At 45.5% G+C, this 24,355-nt stretch overlaps 1 protein-coding gene across 3 annotated transcripts in view; it reads left to right on the forward strand.

The window, feature by feature from the left end:
• USP4 (ubiquitin specific peptidase 4) overlaps positions 1–24,355 on the forward strand; it is a 58,018-nt gene that overhangs the window by 5,096 nt on the left and 28,567 nt on the right. For 2 of the 3 annotated variants that reach the window (XR_012906559.1, XM_075939614.1), the window contains exons 2-9: positions 2,403–2,530; positions 6,052–6,182; positions 11,269–11,395; positions 11,766–11,911; positions 12,629–12,690; positions 20,741–20,884; positions 21,408–21,525; positions 22,832–23,005. Coding sequence is in view for 2 of the 3 variants with exons in the window: in XM_075939614.1 (XP_075795729.1) it covers positions 2,403–2,530; positions 6,052–6,182; positions 11,269–11,395; positions 11,766–11,911; positions 12,629–12,690; positions 20,741–20,884; positions 21,408–21,525; positions 22,832–23,005 (1,030 nt within the window). In the remaining variant the exon portion in view is untranslated. The remainder of the gene's footprint in view (positions 1–2,402; positions 2,531–6,051; positions 6,183–11,268; positions 11,396–11,765; positions 11,912–12,628; positions 12,691–20,740; positions 20,885–21,407; positions 21,526–22,831; positions 23,006–24,355) is intronic. The other variant, XM_075939613.1, reaches the window with a different exon arrangement.

Genomic DNA, 24,355 nt, shown 5'->3' on the forward strand with positions numbered 1-24,355 from the left:
GAACTTTCAAGAAGCAAGAGTTGGTTGTTGGGCTGGACAGACTAGAGCCATTAATTCATTAAGAGACTGCCAGTGTAGGTGCAGTATGTTTGTGATAAAATGTAATTAACTTATTTTTAAATAAAGAATTTAGTATTTTATTGATTTTAAAAATTAAATAAAACAGGTTTTTAAAAAATTATTGATTTTTTTTTTTTAAATCCACCCTGATCTTTAAACACCAGAGGGGTTGGTCAAATGGTAAATCTCTTGTTAGAGAAAGGCCATGCCACCAAATAACTGTGCCCCCCCTGCCTTTTTACTTGGGTGAGGTGTTGTACCCTGTTTAGTGAGCAGAACTGATATTAGGATGACCCCTTCAGTGAGGGCATGCTATGGTGCCTTTTATTCATACAGTAATAATATTTCATTACTGCTGCATTCAATAGTGAAGTGAAAATCGCTCCCTTAGGAAAGCTTGAAATAGTCACCTGGTATGTGTATGGGGGTGGAAGTGTTCCGGGTGGGGGGAGAGAAAGGGGGAAGAAAACAAGAAACAGAATAACAGATGCAACAAGGGAGATCATTGTCTGAATGGGGAAAAAAATGCTGTTGCTATCCTTCTGTATGGGACTTTCAAACCTTCTTAATACTTTGCTGTATTTGTTTTTAGTTCTTTACCTGTATTTTCAACTTACATTCTTCTTAAAAAAAAAAAACAAAAAAACTGATCTGCTTTTTGTTTCCATTTGAATGTTTGGTCTTATTCTTATTGATTGTATAAAGCACTCTGAAAGTATGGGAAGCACTTTTCAGACACATATGATGTATCTGATCTGAAAAGTGGGTCTTTTTCCCCTGCTTTCACATTTGAGGCCCAATATTGATTTCAGTAGGATTTTGGGGGTGCTGGAAAAAGCATGTTTTGGCCTTTTGATCCAGAGCACAAAGATGAAACCACAGTTGTTTACCAAAGCTTGGACTACTCAAAGCCTGTGGTAGTGTTCAGCAACAGAAATCATTGGTTTCTCTTTAATCTATCTCATCCAGTGGATCAGATTTATACAGATGTTAATAGAGAGAGGGGAATCCTAAAAAATGGTACATGAATTAAAGATCTACTTACAAGGCACTACATGAAATAGCACCTTTTCATCAGTGATTCTTTGTGATGTATCTTGGCAGGGTGTTATTACTATCAAAGTTTCTCAGAGAAACTGCAGCAAAAAGAGGTTAGGATCTGAATGTTCAGAATTGCCTGCTCATCGGGATGACTTTGATTTTTGGGTGGCCTACCTGCTGGGGCTGGGCATCAAACTCCTGCTGAAGTCAGTTGGAAATACGAGTCTTCAGCATGTCCAAAACCAGGCAATAGGTGACCTAAGAGAGCCAACAAAATCAGGCTTTCCCTGATTTTGGACATATTTGCCTATAGTGGTTTTCCCAAGGTTGCACAGTGAGTCAGGGCCACTGACTCACTAGGACAGTTGCCTAGATAGTTGCCTAGTTAAGTCACTAGGACAGGCTGCTGTTCATTTGTTAAAATACTCAAGTATGTATTTATTTTTTACTCTACTATTCCCCTTCTCCCTGGCCCACTTCCCCCCAGCCTGACCCTCACCCTTCCTTCCTTCCTCCTTTCTGGCAAGCCTTTGGGTAATGCGTCCATTGTACCCTGCATCTAGCCCGGGGTGGGCAATAACTTTTGAGCAGGAGCCGCTTCAAAAATGTTTGAAGTGGTCGAGAGCAGTAGATGGGAGGGGTGGAGCCTTTGACATGCAGGAGTTGAAAGAGCTCGCCCCTCCCCAACAGGAGCTGCGAGCCCTTTCGGTTCCTGCTATTGAAATGGCTCGCAGCTCTAGCCCCCTGCTAGCACATTGCTTAGGAGCTGAGGATCCGTGAGCCCTTTCAACTGCTTCCGTTAATAGGGCTCATGCCTTCCCTGGGGCTGTTGCCTGCCAGCCACGGGGAAGGCATGAGCAGTTGACAGGCGCATGGCCGGATGTGGCCCGCTGAGTGGCTTTTGCCCACTCCTCCTAATGTAGCCCGTACATGCCACTGTGAGGGCACTGACACGCGCTGCGGCTGTAGTTTCAGCAGCTGGGGACAGGTACGGGTTGGGCACAAGGTAGAGTGGGTCCTGGCCAGCATGCAGCACTATGTAGGGCAGGGCAAGAGGTCTGGTCAGCATTAGGGACGTATTCTACATTGTTGACAGGCCTCCCAGTCATGAACTCTATCTGCCACCCTACACAAGTGGGTTGTCTTAGTCTAGAGTGGCCTCTGCTCCCAGCGCTCTCTTGGCTGCATGGGTTCCTGTGCGCCTGCACCAGCTAGTCGTCTTCTACTGTCACGCACACTGGTATGCTCTGGCAGGTACAAACTGAAAGCTGCTCACACATCTCGTTGAAATGTTTCCCCAGGTATTTGATTGACAGTCGGTGGTTCAAACAGTGGAAGAAGTATGTGGGTTTTGACAGCTGGGACATGTACAACGTGGGCGAGCCTAACCTGTTTCCTGGACCCATTGATAACTCTGGACTCTTTGCAGGTAAAGTGCTTGTAGTTAAGGTGCAATGAATATCTGGGTTTGTGCCTGGTGGCGAAGGAGAATCCAGGAGCTCTTAGCAGTTTCTAAAAGTGTGCCCTTTAGTTCTTGCAGGTCTTTTCAGTCCGATGTGATTCAGCTTCTCGTTCTCTGCACTTACAGAAACAAAATCCACTAATCTTTCTGAGGGGCACAGTCAATGTTCCCTATAACATTGGGAACTGGTTTCTATCCTTGGGCAGGTTGAAATTTCCTATGTGCAACACCAATATTGAGGTAGTGTGTGGATGTGCACCTCTAATACAAACCAAACAAACAGACACATATATAAATACATATTTTAAGCAGTCCATGTGTGTAGAAGAAAATATATTAAAACATGGGGTCGTTAACAAGGAGAAATGCTTACAATATTTAATATGAAATCAAATAAAATTAACACTATCCTTGGAATACATGTATCATCCTTTCTAGCAACTCAAGCTAGTAAACACATCTACACAGCTCAGTTTTAAGACACTAAACAAATCTGAGTCAACTAGAAATACTACTTGCAAAGAGCATGACTAGTACAATATTTACTAACAGCGGAAAGGAGAGTAAAAGATACTCACTAAGGCTTATACAGTTTCTCTGGGGAATGTTTAGGATCCATTCTGTAAACAGATAAAAGTTCTCCTAGTTTGAAACTTTCACCTGGTATGTGTCACCAACTCAAAGATTCAGAGGAGTAGCCATGTTAGGCTGTAACTGAAAAAAACAACAAATGGTTCGGCAGCATCGTAGAGACTAACAAAAGTCAGACTAAAAGCCCCATAACAAATTTAACACATGGCTTTGGGGTTTGTAGACTGATGCAGGTTTCAGAGAGCTTGCAAATAAGGCTTCATCCTACAAAAACAACTAGCATCACACCTAGTACTTGCTACTTGTGACTCATAAGAGCCAGAACTCTACCCCATAGCAAAGATCTGCCTTTAATGCAATACAGTATACTATGTATTAATGAGTAACACAGGATTTAAAGTCATTAAGATCAGAGTTTTAGATATCTGCAACGCTCTTAACAGATTTTTTTGGAATCTTTTTTTTCCCTTGCCTTAAGCCATTAACACCTATGTAAGCTTTGTTTGAAATGTAATAATGCAAATGTCCTGACACACACCCTCTGCATGAAGCCTGCTTCCCCCCCGACAGAGGACTGCAGCAAGTGAGCCAGGGAGACCCCAACCCTCCCTCTCCCCACACACTGCCACCTCACTGCATAGATGCCAGCCCCCACCTACTCCTGTGCAGTCTGCTTCCCCTAGCCCAGGTGGGGGCTGGAATAAAATCCTGCTTCTCAAACTGACAGGCACCAGCAGTCTGTCCTGTCCTAACTCCCAACTAAAGCTCAAATTATCCACACTTCCCCCATCTCACAGCACAAACTCCCTCGCCTCCACTTCACCCCAATGCTATCACCTATCCTCCACCCCCCCCTTTTTCCCTCCCCTACCCCATGCAGTCAGCCTCTTATCTCCCCTTCCCAGGAGGCTTGAGAGTGCTGAGTTTCTGCCTTTCTCTCCTCCCACAGATGGGACTCTCCAAAGTCCTCTCCCATTTGACTCCACCTCAGCCAATTACTCATTCCTCCTCCTCCCTCTCCCCCCAGCCTTTTCTTCCTTCTTTACCTGCTCTGGGAGCTGCTCAGTTTTAAGCACTGAGCATCTCCTTTAGCTGCTTCCTCAGTGAGATGATGCCCCACCCCCCGCTGGTCAGCTGAGCTCCCTGCTTGCGCGGGAGCTTTGAACATCCGAGTGGAGCTCAGAAAGCAGCTGTGCGGTCATATGGCTTACAGGGAACTTGGGGCCCAGCATATCATCCAGAAGGAGCATGAAATATCAATAATGGGTTTGACCACACTTCACTCTAATGGTGATGTCGAAATAGGATTTCAGATTGAGGGCAAGTGAGAGAAGAAAGGCTGCATAACTTTGTTTCCAGCCTTCTCAAAATCTTTACTGTTTCTTTACATCCTAGCCTGCAGCTATTTCCTTTCCTCTCACACACTGACATGAAATTCAGTCAGTGTCTGGAGACTGTCAAATTCTCTGTAAACACAACATGAAATAGAAAACTTTCAAAACCGGAAATGTGTGTCCAATTTGAATTGATAGCAGGATCAGTCAGAATGAACACCAAGCCTGGTATAGAATTCTGAAAACTCTAGGAAGTTTTCTTTTCAGACTTAGTTTGGGAAAATGAAGAAAATATGCTATCAAGTTGTTCCCTAATACCAGATCCAGATTAGTGTGTCTGGTGTAAGTGATTAGGGGCTTTTGAATTGTGGCTGATCTTTGGACAGGTGATACAGTATGCTTGTTATCTTGTTCCTGTGATGTTACAAGTACTTGACCCCACAGCATATAATGTAAAATGTCCTGTTTTGAGCCACTCTTCATGTTGCTTTATCAATTGACCGGCATGTAGATTGCTATGGCGGGCAGCCTCCCAGTCATTAGCAAGATACACCTGGGCTCCACTGGCCTAGGAAAGTCCCTTGATTCTCTTGTGTGTTAGTGCACCAACTCTTCATGGAATAGCAATGAGGCTATCATCCTCCAAGGGACTGTAAGTTTGGAATTCTCTCTCCCTTAAGTTCCCTGGTGGATCCTTCTGGGAGAAGCTCAATTCTATACTTCTGAGAGTTGGTTTTAAGTGTGAGGTATGATGTGACTCACAAACCAGTTCTCCTGGATTTGTCTTGTGGACTTACAGCAGTGCAAGAAGTTATTGAAGTGCTCAAAGAAATGAAAATACTGAAAATTAATTAGAATATTCAGATGCAAACCAGTGGTAACACTGCTTCAGTTTTGCAATGCCTGCTTGGTTGTCTGTAGATGTAATTGATGAAGCGAGTTTTACCCATAAAAGTAAGAGCTCATGGTGCTATATATTTTGTTAGTCTTGAAGGTGCCGCAGGGCTCCTCGTTGTAGTTGTAGTGTGTGAATAATTTTTGTGGTCGTGCAAATTGCAATTTTTTGCCTTATCGTTACATTAAGTTTTTTGGCAAAAAAGGTTTGTTTCTTCAGCACACAGATACTGCCTTCTCCCCATTTACTTCCAGAACATGGGACTTGAAAATGAAGGCTAATCAAAAGTTTGCCTGTGTGTGTATATTGGCTCAGTTTTTGTGCTAGAAACTTTCCACCTGTGCTCCTGTAGCAAGTTATCTGTTCCCTGCTCTTTCTGGGGTCTTGGTGAGCAGGGAATGGCTGAGCAGCAGGGGATGTATAGTATGCCAGTGCACCTCTAGATGCAAGCACAGACCCTCCAAAGCCTTTAGCAGTCTCTCTCCACCCCCCTCCCCATTAACAGGTTAAACCCCATTATTAGCCAACATCCAAGAGGTTAAGAACAGTTTGATTTGCATGTCTTGCTGATCTTACCTTGTAGCATGTATGGAATACGTTTAAAACATGAGCAATGACTAGTTGCTCCCACTTCTCAAGTCTCACTCTTTTTCTCCCTCCTTTTTTAGATCCTGAAATACAGATCTTAAAAGAACATCTCATTGATGAGCTGGATTATGTGTTGGTTCCCACTGAAGCCTGGAATAAGCTAGTGAGCTGGTATGGCTGTGTAGATGGGCAGCAACCTATCTTAAGAAAAGTAAGTATGTGAATCTGAGACTGTTCTTCCATAATCTGCCAGGCAGTTTAGCCACCTTCCTACTCTCCGATAACGAAGGTTTGTGGGAAACCATCTATCTACATTTGTCAGATTTGTGGTGCTAGTGTGAGTTAATTCAGCATGTGAAGTTACTCTCCAGTAGTATCTGGATGGAAGGTAACCCAACATGTAGATTTGTGGGTCTGGCCGCTGATATGGCAGACATTAATCCCACTGTCACGTAGAGCTGTATGTGGATACAAGCATCTGTACCTGTAAAATGAGACAGACATCCACATCTGCATCTGCGGATGTGGATACCCATGGATGTAAAGTGGATATCTGCAGACTTGCATGGTTCTAGATACAAAATTTGCTTTTGCAAAAGTGAGCCATGGGTAGCTGCATCCATATCTGTGGCTGCTGATACCCATGGATACCTGCAGTTTTGCAGAACTCTAATGATGGGTTGGAACGGTGATTCCCAACCTTTTTTTATACCGTGGATTGGCAAACCCATTCACAAACTTTTGGGGCACTAGCATTTTATTTGCACATTCATTATGCAAATACTGAATATATAAATTTTCAAAGAAAATGTTACCAGTCCACCTCTAGCAGTGTTCCACCCCACCTCCCTCCCCCTGCAGCTGCCTCTGGGACTGTGGGCTGCCTCCAGGATTCAGCCCAGCAGCGGGGGAGCAGTGGCTCCATCAGGGTTGGAGAGGCTCTGGCTTGGAGTAGTCCCCGCCCCCTTTTTCCCCCACGCGGGGTCCTGACCCACCATTCCTTTTTTCCTTTGTCTTCCTGATGCTGTGGACATGCAGCTGCTCCCTGACAGCAGTTTCAACCATCACCAGCCATCCCTGCTTGAAGCTCCTCATTCCTTCATCTTCAGCAGGGATGTCGATGTCCCAGTTCTTGAGAGATTTGTTACTGCAGACGCAGAGGAGCCGTTTTCTGGTTTGTTTAATTTATTCCAGGCATTTTGGGCACTGAGCCAACAGACCTGCTTGCTTCATTCTGTGCTCCTCTTTGTGATGCACTTACGAACAAATGGGGCAGTGCTGCCTCCACAGTTAATAATTCTGCAATTTCCCATTTGAGTTCTTGGGTGACTTGTTACTGTTACGTTTATCGATTTGTTCCCAAAGTTCTTTCGATGACACCTCAGTCTGGGACATTTCCTCAGATTTGTCACCTAAAAAGAATGGCTCAGGTTTGGGAATCTCCCCAATATCCTCAGCTGTGAAGACCAAAGCATAAAACTCATTTAGCTTCTCCGCAATGATTTCATCATCTTTGAGTGCTCCTTTAGCATCTCGATCACCCAAGGGCCCCACTGGTTGTTTAGCTGGCTTCCTGCTTCTGATGTACTTAAACATTTTACTATTACTTTTTGAGTTTTTTTGGCTAGCTGCGCCTCAAACTCCTTTTTGGCTTTTCTTACTATATTTTTACACTTAATTTGACAAAGGTTATGGCCCTTTCTATTTTCCTCACTAGGATTTGACTTCCACTTTTTGAAAGGTATCTTTTTATCTGTCACTGCTTCTTTTACCTGGTTGTTTAGCCATGGTGACACTTTTTTTGTTCTCTTACTATGTTTTTTAATTTGGGGTATACGTTTAAGTTGGACCTCTATCATGGTGTCTTAGCAAAGTTTCCATGCAGCTTGCAGAGATTTTACTTTTGTCACTGTACCTTTTAACTAACCTCCTCAGTTTTGTGTAGTTCCCCTTTCTGAAATTAAATACCACAGTGTTGGGCTGCTGAGGAGTTTTCACACCACTGGGATGTTAAATTTTATTACATTATGGTCACAATTTCCAAGTGGTCCAGTTATATTTACCTCTTGGACAAGATCCTGCACTCCTCTTAGAACTAAATCAAGAATAGCCTCTCCCCTTGAGAGTTCCAAAACCAGCTGCTCCAAGAAGCAGTCAGTTAATGTATCAAGAAATTTTATCTCTGCATCCTGTCCTGAGGTGATGGGTACCCAGTGAATATGGGGATAGTTGAAATCCCCCGCTGGTGAGTTTTTTTTTTTATTTTGATAGCCTCTAATCTCCCTGAGCATTTCATTGTCACTATCACTGTCATGATCAGATGGTTGATAATATAATCCCTACGGCTATATTCTTATTATTGGAACATGGAATTACTATCCATTGAGATTCTATGGAACATTTTGGCTCATTTAAGATTTTTACTTCATTTGATTCTGCATTTTCTTTCACTTGTAGTGCCACTCCCTCACCAGCACGACCTGCTGTCCTCTGATATATTTTGTACTCTGGTATGACTGTGTCCCATTGATTGTCCTCATTCCACCAAGTTTCTGTGATGCCTGTTATGTCAATATCCTCCTTTAAAACTAGGCACTCCAGTTCACCCATTTTACTATTTAGACTTCTAGCATTTGCATATCAGCACTTTAATAATTTGTCACTGTTTGTCTGTCTGCCATTTCCTGATATCAGAATCTTTCATTTGATTGTCTCATTGATCTGAGCCATACTTCCATCCTCTTCTCCTGACTAGATCATAGAGTATCTCTGCGCCTAGAACCTCCCCTAAGAGATGTCTCTGTCTGATCCATGTGCTTCTGCACACCTGTTGGCTTTCCCCCGTCCTTAGTTTAATCTGGGCATCGACCAGTTTTTAGAGTCAGGAAAGAATTGCCCCTCCAGTCACGTTGGCTGGGACCTTATAGATTTTTTCAGTTTGTCTCCTGCCTGCTAGGATCATCTGGACAAGTTTCACCTGATCAGATCATCTCTCTCTGAAGTCAGTGGGCTTGTCAGGGGGGGATGGGTGAAGGTTAAAGATCTTATTATGGTTAGGTGGTCAGATGAGATAATTGGATGAACTCTTCTGGATCTTAATGCTACAAATATATCCTTCCCTCCCTCCATCTGCTGCCGCCATCTTCGCCCTTCTTGTTTTCCCTCAGCTATACTTTCTCGCATTGCCCTACTTAGCCCACCCCTCTAACTCACATCTTCTCTTGCCCTCTGGCTCCTGGTCCTCCCCAGGCACTGCTGCATGCACTCTGCTAGATGATGGCTTCTCTCACTCGGAGTCATCTTCTGAAGCCTGTTGGCAGGTTTATGGGGCTTTTCTCTTCATCCTGCCATTTCCAGCCCCTCCTTCTCTCTTGCTCAGATTCGAGTCTGAGGGTACGGCTAGACTGTGGGGGTTTTCGGAATACCGGAGGTATCCCAAGAGAACTCCACTGTGTCCAGAGAACGCATTTGCTCTTCCGGTTTCATTTTTTTTGTTTTTGTAGAAGAGCAAACGCGCTCTTTCAGAAGCCCTTGTATTCCTCGTTCTATGAGGAAGAAGAGGGCTTCCGAAAGAGGGTTTTTCCCAACATTTGGGCCAGTCTAGGCGGGCCAAAAGGCTGGAAAAGCCTCTTCCAACAAAAGAATCGGAAAAAGGTACGCAAAATACAGAGCGCCTTCTGTGTACTGTTTTCTCTCTCTCACTCTCTCTCTCTCTCACGCGCGCGCGCTGTCTCTACATTGGCATGCTTTTCCAGAAAAGGGATGCTAATGAGACCAGTTGGAATTGCAAATTCCGCGGGGATTTAAATATCCCCTGCAGCATTTGCATGAACATGGCTTCTGCTTTTTTCCGGCTCGGGGCTTTGCTGGAAAAAAGCGCCAGTCTAGACAGGGATCTTTCAGAAAATAAAGCCTTTCCCGGAAGATCCCTTATTCCTGATTTTAAGTAGGAATAAGGGATCTTCCGGAAAAGGCTTTATTTTCTGAAAGATCCCTGTCTAGACTGGCGCTTTCCTCCGGCAAAGCCCCAAGTCGGAAAAAAGCGGCAGCCATGTTCATGCAAATGCTGCGGGGGATATTTAAATCCCCCGCGGCATTTGCAATTCCGAAGTGTCTCATTGGCACCCTTTTCCGGAAAAAGGGATGCTAATGTAGACACAGCCTTGTAGTTTAGCCATACCCTGAGTAATGAGTCCTGGCTCGCCTCTAACCCTGCTCGCTGCCTTGTTCTCTTGCTGTGGAGTCTCTGGACATCTTGTGGCTATGCTGACAATGTCTGCTCCAACTTAACTCCTTTTGCCATGTTGATCCAACAGATCTACTTCACTTTTCTCATGGAATCCTACATTGCCACTTCATCGCTTTTTATCCACTTCCTGCTTGGGTCTCCAAAGAAAATATCTGCAAGATTTGGAATGACCTCCTCCCAATCCAATGGGTTCCAAATTTCTTTTGGGACCTCTAGCTGCTACTATAATATGAATAGTCGCTACTAAGATTCATGGGGTGCCCTGTGTACTTGTGAAACTAACACTGGCTCCACCTCTGCGACTCAGCTTCTTACATGGAAGTAACATGGCACATGGTACATAGCTGCACAGTGATGTTCACACCTGTGAAGTGGGGTTGACAGCAGAATAGAGTAGGTTATTACATGTGCATTTTCACATTTGGAAGTACTCATCCCTCATTTTGAAACCAGTTTTTGATAGGTTTACCTACCCAAATAGGTTTGACACTTCAGCCGCTCTTGTGCCATCATTGATTTCTTTTTTGGGGAGGATGTAGGCGGATAGTCAGGAACTTGTACTGTGTTGGAATGTAGAACTTGGAATAAAAGGAAAGATTTTGTTCCAATGTTCTGGGAGTGGGAAATTACCCTTGCACAGAGACCAAGCACAAAAGGTAAATGGTTTTGGAATTCTCTGCATGAATCATAGGAATTGCAATATACGTTCTTTTTTTTGCAAACTTGACTAGTTGGTGCTACTACTCAGAGGCTCTAAGTTTCAGAACTTTCCCATGAGGAATGAAGGAGTAGTCCGTGTGTTACAGATGGGACAGTGGTGACATAAGTTAATGCCTGGATCTAGGTCACGCAACAGGTCGGGCAAGAGCTAGGATTAAACTCATGAATTCTCAGCTCTGTTTTGGAGTCCGGCCATTAGATAAACGCTCCTCCCTCTCAATTTAAAACTGTAATTCACTCCGTAAGCAGCCAGTCTGGGGTGTTGTCATCTCATTGACATGGGGTGGTCAGTATGGTGCCTGCTTCACAGGCAGCCTTTTGTTTACAGGTGGTGGAGTACGGCCTGTTTGTGAAGCATTGCAAAGTGGAAGTTTACCTCCTGGAGCTGAAGCTGTGTGAAAACAGTGATCCCACCAATCTGTTGACCTGTTGTTTCAGCAAAGCAGACGCTGTTGGTAAGTAGCAATGTGATATTTGCAGCGTCCACTCCTAGAAAGGACTTCTGAAAACACAGCTTTGAATAGCAGTAGGAGCCCTTGGCCTGTCACAGCATTTGTGTGGGGGTTGGATTGCCCCATAGCTTCTCCTGCCTGTCTGCTCAGCATGGGGCTGGCTACATGTCCTCCTCTGGCAGCTACTGGAACGTTTCTGGCAGACACGTGTGTAAAAGTAAAGAGACGTTTTTCAGCTCTAAAGATGGTCACACTACTGAATTAAGACCTGTGTTTTGTGGCTGGGCATTGATAAAGTGGGGATAGATGCCTTTAATGTGTCTGTGGTCAGCTCTTTCTAGATAAGCTTATAATGTTTTCTCCTGTAAAACAGCTACCATTGAGAAGGAAATGCGACAGCTGTTTAATATCCCCAGCGAGAAGGAAACTAGGTTATGGAGCAGATATATGAGTAACTCCTATGAACAGGTCAGCAATCTGGACAGCACTGTACAAGATGCAGGGCTCTATCATGGTCAGGTAAGAGTTTCCGAATTCACTAATCTTGGAACTGAAATGCCCAGTAGGCTGACACCGGGTTTTCCTTTAGCTGGTCTTTTGCAATGTTTGCTGTGCTATGTGCAGGAAGAGAATCTATCTGTAATACACCCTGGCTGTGTCTACACTGGCATGAATTTCCGGAAATGCTTAAAACGGAATACTATTCCGTTTTCAGTTTTTCCGGAAAAGGAGCATCTACATTGGCAGGCTGCTTTTCCGGAAAAGCCCTTTTTCTGGAAAAGCGTCTGTGGCCAATATAGATGCGCTTTTCCGGAAAAGAGCCCCGATCGCCATTTTCGCGATCGGGGCTTTTTTCCGGAAAAGACTACTGGGCTGTCTACACTGGCCCTTTTCCGGAACAGTGTTCCGGAATAAGGACTTATGCCCAAGCGGGAGCAGAATAGTTTTTCTGGAATAGCGTCTGATTTTGTACAGTAGAGCATCGTTGCTTTTCCGGAAATTCAAGGGCCAGTGTAGACAGCTCGCAGCTTATTCCGGAATAGCAGCTGATTTTCCGGAATAAGTGGCCCAGTGTAGACACAGCCCCTGCGTTGGAAGCGTTATTTCCATTTAATAGAAAAAAAAATACATTAAACAATATTCAAAGAACATCAATTAAGAGATTTCAAGTCACTTTACAGAACATGTCAAATGCGTCTGCTTTTGCCTGCCTTACTGTCTGCCTTCCCTCTTCAGGTGCTGTTAATAGAAGTGAAGAATGAAGATGGTACATGGCCTAGGCAGTCTCTATCGACAAAGTAAGCATCCTCTCCATTCTTGTGTCTTTCATTGTCTTGCTCAACTCTACTTCCAGTGACAAGTTGCTTGATAGAGAAGCCTGTTAACGGCTATTTTTTGGTCAATTTCTTTAGAGACAGGGTTAACATACCTAGTCAACTGACATACATAGTCAACTGAATGTGGGATTATTAGAGGCAAGAATTCTTCAGTTCTAGTCTTGGCCCTGTCGCTGACTCTTTGGCCTTTGCCTACCACCTTTTTAAAGCCAATGTGAGGATTAATTAGTCCATGCTCACAGCTGTAAGTGGTAAGCATTTTTTTAAGCTTTAAAACATGCCTGGTGCTTTGTTAGTTGCATTTGCAGTTTAGAGGTGCAAAGACTCAGGACATGTCTGCGCTTACAAAGCTGTATGAGCACAGTTGCACTTCTTAACTGCACTAATGAAGAGACTGTGCCAGTGGGAGAGAGCTCTCCGATCAGTCTGGCCAATATACCTTCCTGAGAGGCAGACGTAGAGACTGACTGCCAGGGGTTAGCTTGGTGTAACTGTGTCACTCAGGGTACATCTAGACTACAGGCTTTTGTTGACAGAGGCTTTGTCGACAGATACTGTTGACAAAGCTTCTGTCGACAAAGAGCGTCTAGACTACAGCCAGTTCTGTCGACAAAGCAAGCCGCTTTGTCAACATGAGTGCAGATGCAAAGGACAGTGTAGATGCAATAGCACCTTCTGTTGACAGAACTCTGCTGACAAAAGGTGTTATTCCTCGTAGAATGAGGGTTACCACAGTCGACAAAACTGAGTTCTGTCGACGTTGTATCGACAGAACGCAGCGGTAGTGTAGACACAGGTATACTTTTGTTGACAAAACCCTGAAGTCTAGACACACCCTCAGGGATGTTGATTTTTGTGTAGTATGGGACCAGACCTAAATGTCACTGTGTACTGCATAATGAAAACACCTGTGCAGGGATGGTAAAAAACCCTCATGAGATGTCATGGTGTACTAACAGATCCCGAGTATTCTGTTCTATTCTCTGTTCAGTTCTAGCCATCTCCTGTCAAAGGATTACTAGACATGGAAAAGGTCCAGAGAAGAGCAGCCAACATGTCTGGAGTTCTGGGAGGGCTTTTGCATAAAGAGATTAAAACAAAAATCTGAGTTTAACTTAGGAGAAGAATAAGAAGGGCCTTGATACCAGTATACAGAATTATTTATTAATGCTATGGAGTGAAATTTAACATGTATTTGTATTTCTTGTGCAGTGCAAGAACAAGGCAATGTTCAGTATAATAGGAAGCCAGCAGACTTAAAGGGAATACTTTTGTACAGAACAGGTGACTTAACTGGTGGCACTTGCTGCCTTGATCTTATTGAGCCCAACAGTTTTTAAAAAGACTGGGACTGTAGTTTTCAAAAGCTGATTTTTAATGGGGTCTGTACGTTTAACTGACTTATTCTTTTGAATAAGGAATCCTAGATATTTATGAAACACGAAAACATCCCCATTTGAAGTTCAGAGATGAAAATTTTATAGGTAAAATAAATCCTCATGCTTGAAATAGTTTATACTATCTATACCATCGTACTCCATAGCAAAAGTCAGCCATTCTCACCGATTAGGGTGAAACATGATTAGCCCATGATTGTTTGTATTAGAGGTTTTACGTTTTCCTCTGAAGCTTGTTACTGTCTGCTGGAAAACAGTAAAAGACATAGGGGCCAACCACTGGACTGACTTGGTAGTAGAATTGCTGTGTTGGTGTCAGAGGAGCTCATTGATCAATGAGGATCAGTTTGGACTGAAAGGAGGCAAGCAGGTTCAGAGGGTTCTAGGGAAAATCAGACCTATGTCATTGTAACCTTCTTAACAATTGATCCAAAAGGAGAACGTTCAGCCCTATGACCAGTTATAGGTATGCCTTTGCATTAAGGGGTGGATATTTGATATAAGGAGCTAGCACATTTACCCAGTGTTGCTCAGGTCCCTAAGGAGGGGCTCAGAGCTGGAGATTGGGGGCATGGGGTAGGGATGTTAAAGACTAGCTGACTATCTGATAAGCAAATGCTTATTGGATAGTCCATTAACTAGTCAATTCTTCCCCTCACCCCCTTTTGCTGCCTCTGATAGGGGGAGGAAAGGGGGGTACTTCAAAGGGGTAGCACTGCACAGCTGAGGCTGGGATCAGCTGTGCAGCGTTGCCCCTTTGAAACACCATCCCTGGCTCAGTCATGCAGCACTGCCCCTTGGCATTTCAAAGTGGCAGCGCCGCACAGCTGAGCTTGGAATCAACTGTGCAGCGCTGCTGTGCGTGGAGCCCAGGGTCAGCTGGGGTGTGTCTAGACTACAGGGTTTTGTCGACAAAACTGGACTTTTGTCAACAAAACTATACCTGTGTCTACACTACCGCTGGGTTCTGTCGACATAACGTCGACAGAACCCAGCAGTTTTGTTGACGGCTGTAAACCTCATTTTACAAGGAATAACGCCTTTTGTCGACAGAGTTCTGTTGACAGAAGGTGCTATTGCATCTACACTGTCCTTTGCGTCTACACTGTTATATCAACAAAGCAGCTTGCTTTGTCGACAGAATTGAATGTAGTCTAGACGCTCTTTGTCGACAGTATCTGTTGACAAAACTTCTGTCGACAAAAGCCTTTAGTCTAGACGTACCCCTGGGGACTCCACAGCTGATCCCAGGCTCCAGTGCAGCATTTCTGCAGAACCCAGCTGGGAGTCCCCAGCTGATCCCTAGCTCTGCATGGCATTTCAAATTGGCAGTGCAGCATGGAGCCCCCGCTGGGGACTCTTGTACCTTTCAAAGCTGGCATGCTGCATGCAGCCCAGAGTCAGGGGGACTTCCCGCTGGCCCCAGGCTGCACATGGAGTTCTGCATTCCTCCTTTGAAATGTACATCGAGTAGTCGATGGAAATTCCATCAACTACTCTACTAGTAAATTAACCGTTACTTAACATCCTTAGTCTGGGGTGTTCAGGAGCCTGGATTGGGGAGTAAGGAGAGGCTCTGGGTAGGTGAATGTGAGTGTAGCGGGTGAGTTGTACTAGGGCTGCTTGCTGTCCCTGTCGGAGCAAAATGCACAGCTCTGCTGTCCCCTGCACTCCCAGCCAGATGAGGAAGGCAGCACACTGCACTTCCCCCTCACTTCTTGATGAAGGGCAAGAGCCAGCAATGTGTCCATATGAATGTGGGAAGAGGGAGCTTCAGCCCCCATCCCTAAAGGGCTCCCCACAGGGAATGCCCGTGTGTAGACAGTGTGCAGTATTTAATGGCGGGATTGGAAAATACAATTTATTTTTTTACCATGCAAGTATTTTAAATAAAGTGAGCACTGTCCAGGTCTAATTGAACTCAGTGTGTTTGTAATTGAAACCCCTCCCCCCAAATGTTTAAACAGTGGTGTCTGTTTAACAGTTCAGTTAATCACTGGACAGTCCTAGTTCTTTCATGTGTCAGCAGCCTGATTCCATTCTGATGTAGGTGGAGTTCATCTCTTTGCGGGCTGCCTTTTGCTCAGGTGTTCTAAGGTGCCTAATAAACGTCTTCCTCCCTCTCCCTTCTGTGCACCATCTTCTCAACTATATATTGAGACTCCGCACTTCCTTCTGTCTTGCTGGACCTGTGCATAGAACTGGAAGCATTTTAGAGGAAACTGTCTACCTAGCCGTCTGAATCTCTCTTCCAGGACTCTTCCTTACCTCTGCTTACATCACTGATACCAAATGTACCATAACCCACAGACTCCCTCTGCAGCACTCACTGGAAGTCCATCTCCCTGTCTTACAATACCTACCACTTTGCACTCACCACTTTGAATCAAAAAAGTACAAGAAGTTAAATCAAAACATTTAGTTATAGCTGCAACAAGCAGTCCTGTGGCACCTCAGAGACCAACAAATAGGCTCTGAATTCTGCAGGCTGCTCGTGGGATACCTACATATGCCACTTAGCCACAAAGCAGGTAGTAGCAGGCTGTACATTGCCCAATAATTTGGGTAGCACCTACCCTACTTGCTCGGCTGCAGTCTCCTGCCTGCATAGCTAGTGGGTTTTAATGAGAGGTCTTTTGTTTTGGTGGGCTCTTGTTTGAGGGAAAAGGTTTTGTTATTTTAGAGGATTCAGTTTCTTACTGTACCAGGCTGTTTAGAGCCTGCTTCACACTCAGGCCAAACTTTCTTGTGTTTATGCCACCTGGGTCCTCTTCTTGCGCTTGCCTCTCTTTTGATGCCTTAGAGCAGCAGTTCCCAACCTTTTCCAGACGGGGACCCGTATTGACAATTCAGGAAGACTTGGTGAGCCAAGGCAATTCAAAAACTTGGGGGAGGCAGTGCTAACTAGCTATTTTTGTGCCTGAGGCAAGAATATAAAATAGTGCCCCCTCCTGTTTATATATTCGTATATATAGTACAGGCAGTCCCCGGGTTACGTACAAGATAGGGACTGTAGGTTTGTTCTTAAGTTGAATTTGTATGTAAGTCAGAACTGGTACATGTTGTAGGGGAAACTCTAGCCAAACATTTCTCCAGAGCTCAGCTTTATTCTCCCACATCTAACTTCCCTCAGTCCTTTATTCTCAAGCTACGGTGTCTGCTGAGAAAAGCCGCTCCGCGTCTCCCTGGTCTGCTGGGGGGGAGGCGCTAGCTTCGCGTCTCCCTGGTCTGCTGGGGGGGAGGCGCTAGCTTTGCGTCTCCCTGGTCTGCTGGGGGGAAGCAGCTAGTGCGGGGTTGCCTCACCCCGTTTGTAAGTAGGGATCCGATGTAAGTCGGATCCATGTAACCCAGGAACTGCCTGTAGTTATTTCATAGAAAAACTGAAAACACGTCGTTAATAAAATAAACTGCACTTCTCTGAGTTGTGTGGGGGAAAGACACTCCTCCCAAAGCCGCTCCCCCCATCTTCAACCCCACACTCAGAGGCTGGAGGGGCTGGGAGTCTCAGTCAGCGGGCTGGGAGGCACACTCACTCGGGCTGGAAGGGCGGGGAATCAGTCACACTCAGGAGCTGGGAGTCAGGCCCTGGGGAGCACACTCAGCCTGGGAGTCTCACAGGTGTTACAAAAATATTAGAAACCTAATACACATTATTCAAGGGGAAAAAAAGTAAAATGTAGTATTTTACCAAACAGTATCACCTGAACTTAAATTAATGGAATGGTTGAGCTTGCGTTTGCTTTGCTATCTGTTGTATCCTCGGAATTGTTGTGGCGAGTGCGCATCAAAGATCATGTTCCACATTTTATTTTGATATTTTAAATTGTATGCAAATGTGAGAAGCTTGATTCACGGTGTCTTTGGAAATGGAAGTAAAATTCTCAAAATAACTTCTGACAAAAGTGGGTAGTCCGCTCTGCATCTGATCCAGAACTGATTATCTGGCACGGTTGAGAACTCTGCTTTTATATCATTGCTGTTGATCATATTGATAGATTGCTCCTGGGTGCCTTCAGGTACATCTCAAACATCCACACTGAAAGGATTTGTTGTAAGAGCATAGAACTTTTCATCTGTATCTGGAAAATATCAGAGTAGCTCATCACTTAAATGTTTCATTCTCCTGTATCGACAATCGCAAATTGTCAATAATATTAATGTCATTTCTGCTTTGAGAGGGGTTGCAAGGGTTGGAAACATATCTTTTTTATATCAATTTTCAAAATCCATAATTGGAATTTCATTTTGAAGGATTTAATTTTCTCCGATAATTGTAGAATTTGGTCCTTGAAGTGACACATTTAAATCATTTAGTAGGTCAAATGTCCGCTAAGTATGCTATTTTATACACATTCTTGTTTTCTGTAAACAAATATTCAAACTGTTTTGTTCTGTGACATACAAAATGAACTTAAAACATTTTTTTAACTCAAACACCTGATTTAGAACTTTGCCTTCTTCAACTGTGAAACAATAATACTTCATGCAAAGAACCTAGTTCCAAACAAAGGCTTTTAAATATGCAAGTTCTAAGTGCGCTGGACTTAATAAAATTCGCAGCTTTAATTAACGTCATTAAGAACCTGGTTCAAAGGAATAGGTAAAGTTTTAGTTGCTAGTATTTACCAATGGATGAGTGAGTTCCAGTTACTTTTGGAGAAGCATTTTTAACCAGGGTTCGGAATCCAGACTTGCAACCAAGCATAGCAGAGCCCCATCTGTGCAAATGCCCCACAAGTATTTCCATTCTATGGAATGTTCTTCAAAGAAAATATTCAAGCTATTGAACACATCTTGTGCAGTGATTGTAGTTTCCAATGGTTTGCAGAACAAAACTTCTTTTTACATATTCATTTTTAATATACCGCACATACATCATCAGTTGCACAAGTTTACACACATCAGTTGTCTTATCTAGCTGCATACTGAATAATTCTCCGGGAGAATTTTTAATTTCTTTGACTTGAGATTTGATGTCGTTAGACATGTCAGTAATTCTACACTTCATTGTGTTATTGGACATGGACAAAGGTTGCAGGTATTTCAAAGCATCTGCACTTACAAAAGGCGGACAATCTACTTGGTAAAGGGAACTAGCTATGGCATGCGCTTTCTTAGCTTTCGCAATTTTCAATGCTACAACGTATGAGGCTTCTATGGCAGCTAACTTTTGTTGCTGGTAAGACCCACCAACATCAAGTCAGCATTTCTTGACACCACCTGCTTTTTATTTTAAAAAAATCCACATCTCTGCTCTTAAATTGAGGGTGTTTAGTATTTAAATGACATTGCAATTTACTTGGTTTCAGTGATTCATTGGAAAGAGCTTCCATGTATATGACGCTCTACGGCCTTTCCACTCCTGCTGTAATTATCGACGTAAATCCATACTTGATGTATTCGTCAACATTCTTTATGCTGAAGTCATTTTTTCAAATAAAGGGCAAAATGAAATTTACAATTCCCTGCTGTATTAATAACAAACACATGCACACAGTAAGATTGCTGCTTTACTAACACAAGCACTTACTTGCATTATGATTGTGCAACGCGATAAGTCTGAGATGGCATATATTACTGGCTGTTGTTTACACCAGGGCTACTCAACTTGGGAAGCCCCAGGGGCCACAATGATACCCACAGCACATGCCGATGGCTGCAACTTAGCGTGGCTGCGTATATGCAAATATATGCAGATCACAAAATTTACTAAAATTGCCCCTCTCCGCCCCCAGAGTCAGGTACTCCAGCCCACTGCTTTATCCCAATGCACCCACCCCTCCCTCAGAGCCAGGCACCTTCCAGCTCTCCTGCTGCAACCCAATTCCCCCCTAAACACAGTCCCAACGCCTGCCCTAGCAGCGTCCCCAGAACAATCCCAGCGCTTGCCCCCGGCCTGCAGAGCACATTCCCAGCCTCTTCCCCAGGCTCCGCCACAAGGCCTGAGTTCCCTTCCCGCCCAAGCCTGGCACGCAGAGCTCACCCCCGCGGAGGCAGCCCCAGGGTGGCTGCAGAGAAGACCACTCCCCACTGGGTACCATCCGTGTGTTGACTAGCCCTGATTTCCACAGTGCCCAATGCTGCAGTTAATTTGTCAGCTGCAAGAAACCCAGCTGGGGCAGCCACAGGGACCCTGGCCAGGGTGACTGGAAACCTCTCAGCCAGACCCCCAGACACCTGGCCCCCTACCCTCACCTACCTGAGCTGGATGCTGCTGCTTCTCTGGGTTCCCTAGCTCGCCTCCAGGGACATTTCCCTACTCTGCTCTGAGTCACTGAAATGGGATTGAATTCAGTTGATGGTTTAATTGCCTGAAGGTTGTTAAACCAATTAAGTTGAGTACCACTTCAGGTGAATGGCTCCTTAAGACTAAGCCAGCTGCAGAGCCCACCTTTTCAAATGTGTGAATGGCTCCTTAAGAGACTCTTGGTGGGGACCCATAGGTTGGGAAACCCTGCCTTAATGACCCGGTATTCCACACTGGTGGTTTGGAAATGCAGGTATTGCCAGGAGCGTGTAAATTCTCCATCTGAAGTGACCTTTATTTTAGAGCACTGGAGTCTGGGGGTTACAAAATTTGGTGGCGTTGTTTCTGCTTCTCTCCTCTCTCCCAGATCATGCACTGCAACTAGCAGAAATTGTACTGCTGCTTCAGCATCATCACTAAGTTCTTGCTCCTCAGTGTCTGCCTCTTCTGCCATTGCAAATGGTGATAGCAGTAATTCCTATGGACTGACCAGCTCCAGCCTTGGTGGGGGGTAAGACCAGGAATGCTTTCCTTTCCCCACTCCTCCTCCCTCTGACCGGTATGTCCTCGCTATTACCCCAGATACTTGTCCTTTCAGACACTTGTTGAGGGGAACACTTGCTCCACTCTAGCCCACTGCATGGAAAACTAGCCATTTAGTCTCATTTGGGTGTGCTGTGTCCCATTCTGTGGCTGCGATAGCCACGTTGCCAGGCAGAGACCATGAAACTTTCATTAGCTGTGCACGGTAGCAGCTCCCCTGCGTATGTCTGTGCAGCATAATAAAGGGCTGGAGAAAAAGCGTGACACCGTACTAGCAGTAAAGGACGAAAGAAAAGCAGCTGGAATGGAGAGGAGCTGCATCGTTTCAGGAAACATCTGACTTGCCAGAAATCAGGGAGAAATGCGATGTCACAACAAACATGCAGGAGCAGCAATAAGAGGGACTAGCATTTGCTGTGAATTGTGGAGTTTGCCGCGATGAGTGAAACGTGGACTCATGACTAGATTAAAAACAATGTGTTTTCTTCCAGAGTCTCCAGCGCTTCCTACAACTCTTACAGCTGCATGGAGTCCCCTTCCCAGTCACAGCCTGGCATCTGTGGTCTCAGTAACCTGGGAAACACCTGCTTCATGAACTCTGCATTGCAGGTAAAGGGCTGAAAAGAGTCCCCTCTATGCCTTACCCCCATGGATTCATTACACACCTGTTAAGCACTCTCCACTAGCACCCCCAAGGTGCATTAGGCACTGCAGAGGCCTGTTAGAAGCCCATTAGCTGTCCTGAAGAGTGTCCAGGTGGCAGACAGGTAAGAGGTGCCAAGGGGCAGGGATTCAAGATAACAGTTTTTGTTTTTCAAACCCATCAGTTTTATTTTTGACAATAGTCCCACCCACTTCATTGTCAGGTAAAACGTGCGTGATTCCCCGTGTTCAGCAGCTGCGTTCCCTCTCTGCACCTGGACCCCATGCCGCAGGCGCACACAGCAGGCAGGCAAGGTGCTCCCAAAAAGCCTCCCTTCCCTGTTAATGCTGATTCCTAGGGTCACTGGATCACAGCAGGTGTCTCAGCATCAGGAAGGAGGAGCAGCTAGGAGGAGGGGAAGACCAGCTACAGCTAATCTTAAGAGTCACTGGAGGGGCCAGAGCTAGGGGTTGGCCTCCTCCCCCTCACCCCCACCCCCTTCGGTTGTTTTGCAGGGACCAGGAGTCACTGTACTGCTCCTGCCTCTAGTGCTTACACTGCTGTGCTACAGGAGATGCTACCCATTCCTCTTGGACCTCAGCACAAGCCAGGAAATTACTATGTCTAGTAATAGATGGGGCGGGGAGAAAGGTGTCACATGGGGTCTAGTTCATATTCTCACTGTGGACAGTTACCATCAGATAATCGCTCAGGCCTCGTTTCCAGCTTTGGGAGGTCAGTGGGGGAGAACCCCTCGAACAGACTTGCTCGTGACACCACGCGGTGCCCTGTCTAGACCGAGGCTAGCGCTGCTGCTATTAGGTGCTCCCAGAGCCATGTGTTAGTGGGGGGATCGGAGAGAAGGTGGGGAAATTGTGTATCAGAAAGTAACTCTCGATTAACCTGTGAGTAATGTGGCCCTTCAGTGCGCAGCTTCAGTTCATCTCTGCTTAGCACAGTCCTGCTAGAGTCCCCTTTCAAATGCTGGCAAGAGACATTTGAACATTGTGAACTCTTTAATGTGGCCTTTGTCTGAATCGCATTGCTGAAATAAGAGACTTTCTGTTTCACTGGATTGTGAGCGCTGTAAACTCCAAACTTTCATTGTTCCTTTCAACAGCTTTGTTCTGTCTGCTTTCACACAAGCTTGCAGAAGGGTGTTGTCACTTCACAGGGGCGGATGTGAAGTTTGGACTGCTGGATTCCTTCCTTCTGAAAGGGGTTTGCTGGCTTAGACAATGACATGCGCTTTGAAAATGTGTTTTATTTCAGTGTTTGAGCAACACCCCACCTCTGACGGAGTATTTCCTGGAAGATCGATATGAGGCGGAAATAAATCATGACAATCCTCTGGGGATGAGAGGGGAAATTGCAGAGGCGTATGCAGGACTCATTAAGCAGATGTGGTCTGGGAGACACTCTCACGTGGCACCACGTATGTTCAAGGTGAGTAGGCACGCTCAGGGACGATGGGCATGAGAGCAGCATTCTAAGGAAAGTTGGAATGTCTTCCCATTGGTTTTGCTGTCACACGCGCGCTAATGGCAAATGGCTTTTCTACATCTTCCAAGGGGTGCTGGAGCAAATGGGTAAAGCACATTGCAACCTGCCCAGCCTGGGGTAGCCAAAGTTGAAGTGACTTGGCAATAAAGTTGCTGCACTGTGAACAGCAATGCAGATTCTCATTTGATAAACGATTATACAAGAGCTCTGCAGGGTACCAAGTGTTGGTCTTAGAGCGGTCTAGGGCAGCGTTTCCCAAACTATGGGCAAAAAAATACCCGGCCTCAGTATGGCTACCGGGAGGGGAGCGGGGCAGGCTGGGAGGAGATGTGGAGGGGTGGGACTGGCCACCGGGCAGCAGGGCTATCTGGCGGAGATTTGGGGGGTGGGCTGGGAGGAGGTGTGGGGGGGTGGGACTGGCCAGCGGAAGCAGGGCTGGATGGGGGGCGGGGACAGAGCTGGCCAGGGGAGATCGGGAGAACCAGCTGCCGGAAGCAGGGCTAGACGGGGGCAGCAGGGCTAGTCAGGAGAGATCGGGAGGAGATGCGGGGGAGAATCGGCCCGCTGGGCGGGGGCCAGGGGCAGCGGGGCTGGTCGGGGGGAAGCGGGGCTGGCGGGGGGAGATCAGTGGGTGCGGGGGGGAATCGGCCTTCGGAAGCAGGGCTGGACGGGGGAGATCGGGAGGAGAAGCGACGGGGGGAGGGGGGAGTACGCATCGGGAAGCGGGACTGACCCGGCATGAGTGATTCCAGCCCTGGGGATTCCATTCATTTTTCATTCTTTTTTTATATGCGTTTATATTTTTGGGCTACAAAAAAACAGCACTGAAAAAAACCGGGTTCCAACTAAAGTAAAAAGTTTGGGAAACCCTGGTCTAGCCAGCTTTCTATCCATCTTACAGTCCATTTATCCAATCTCCCTTAACTTGCTGGCAAGAATATTGTGGGTGACCATATCAAAAGCTTTGCTAAAGCTGGCACTGGGGGCTTTGGGAGGACCAGAAACAACTTATCTGAACATTTATCATTTGCTTAATGAATATGCAAATATACAAAGGAATGTTACCGGTCCTCCAAAAGCTTGTGAATGGATTTACTTGTCCCAGTGTCAAAAAGTTTGGGAACCCCTGGTCTAGGGCAGTGGATCCGTATCCTCTGAAAGGTTGGACCCCTTCCAATCTGACAATTTTACGGACCCTCAAACAATATCACTGTGCCTGCAGCCCACGCTGCTTCCTGAACGGTGTCCCTCAGCCCCGTGCTGGCAGCCAGCCAGTCCCTCGGCCCGCTGAGG

The sequence above is a fragment of the Pelodiscus sinensis genome, chromosome 11 (genome assembly GCF_049634645.1).
Source record: "Pelodiscus sinensis isolate JC-2024 chromosome 11, ASM4963464v1, whole genome shotgun sequence".
NCBI classification, from domain to species: Eukaryota; Metazoa; Chordata; order Testudines; family Trionychidae; genus Pelodiscus; species Pelodiscus sinensis.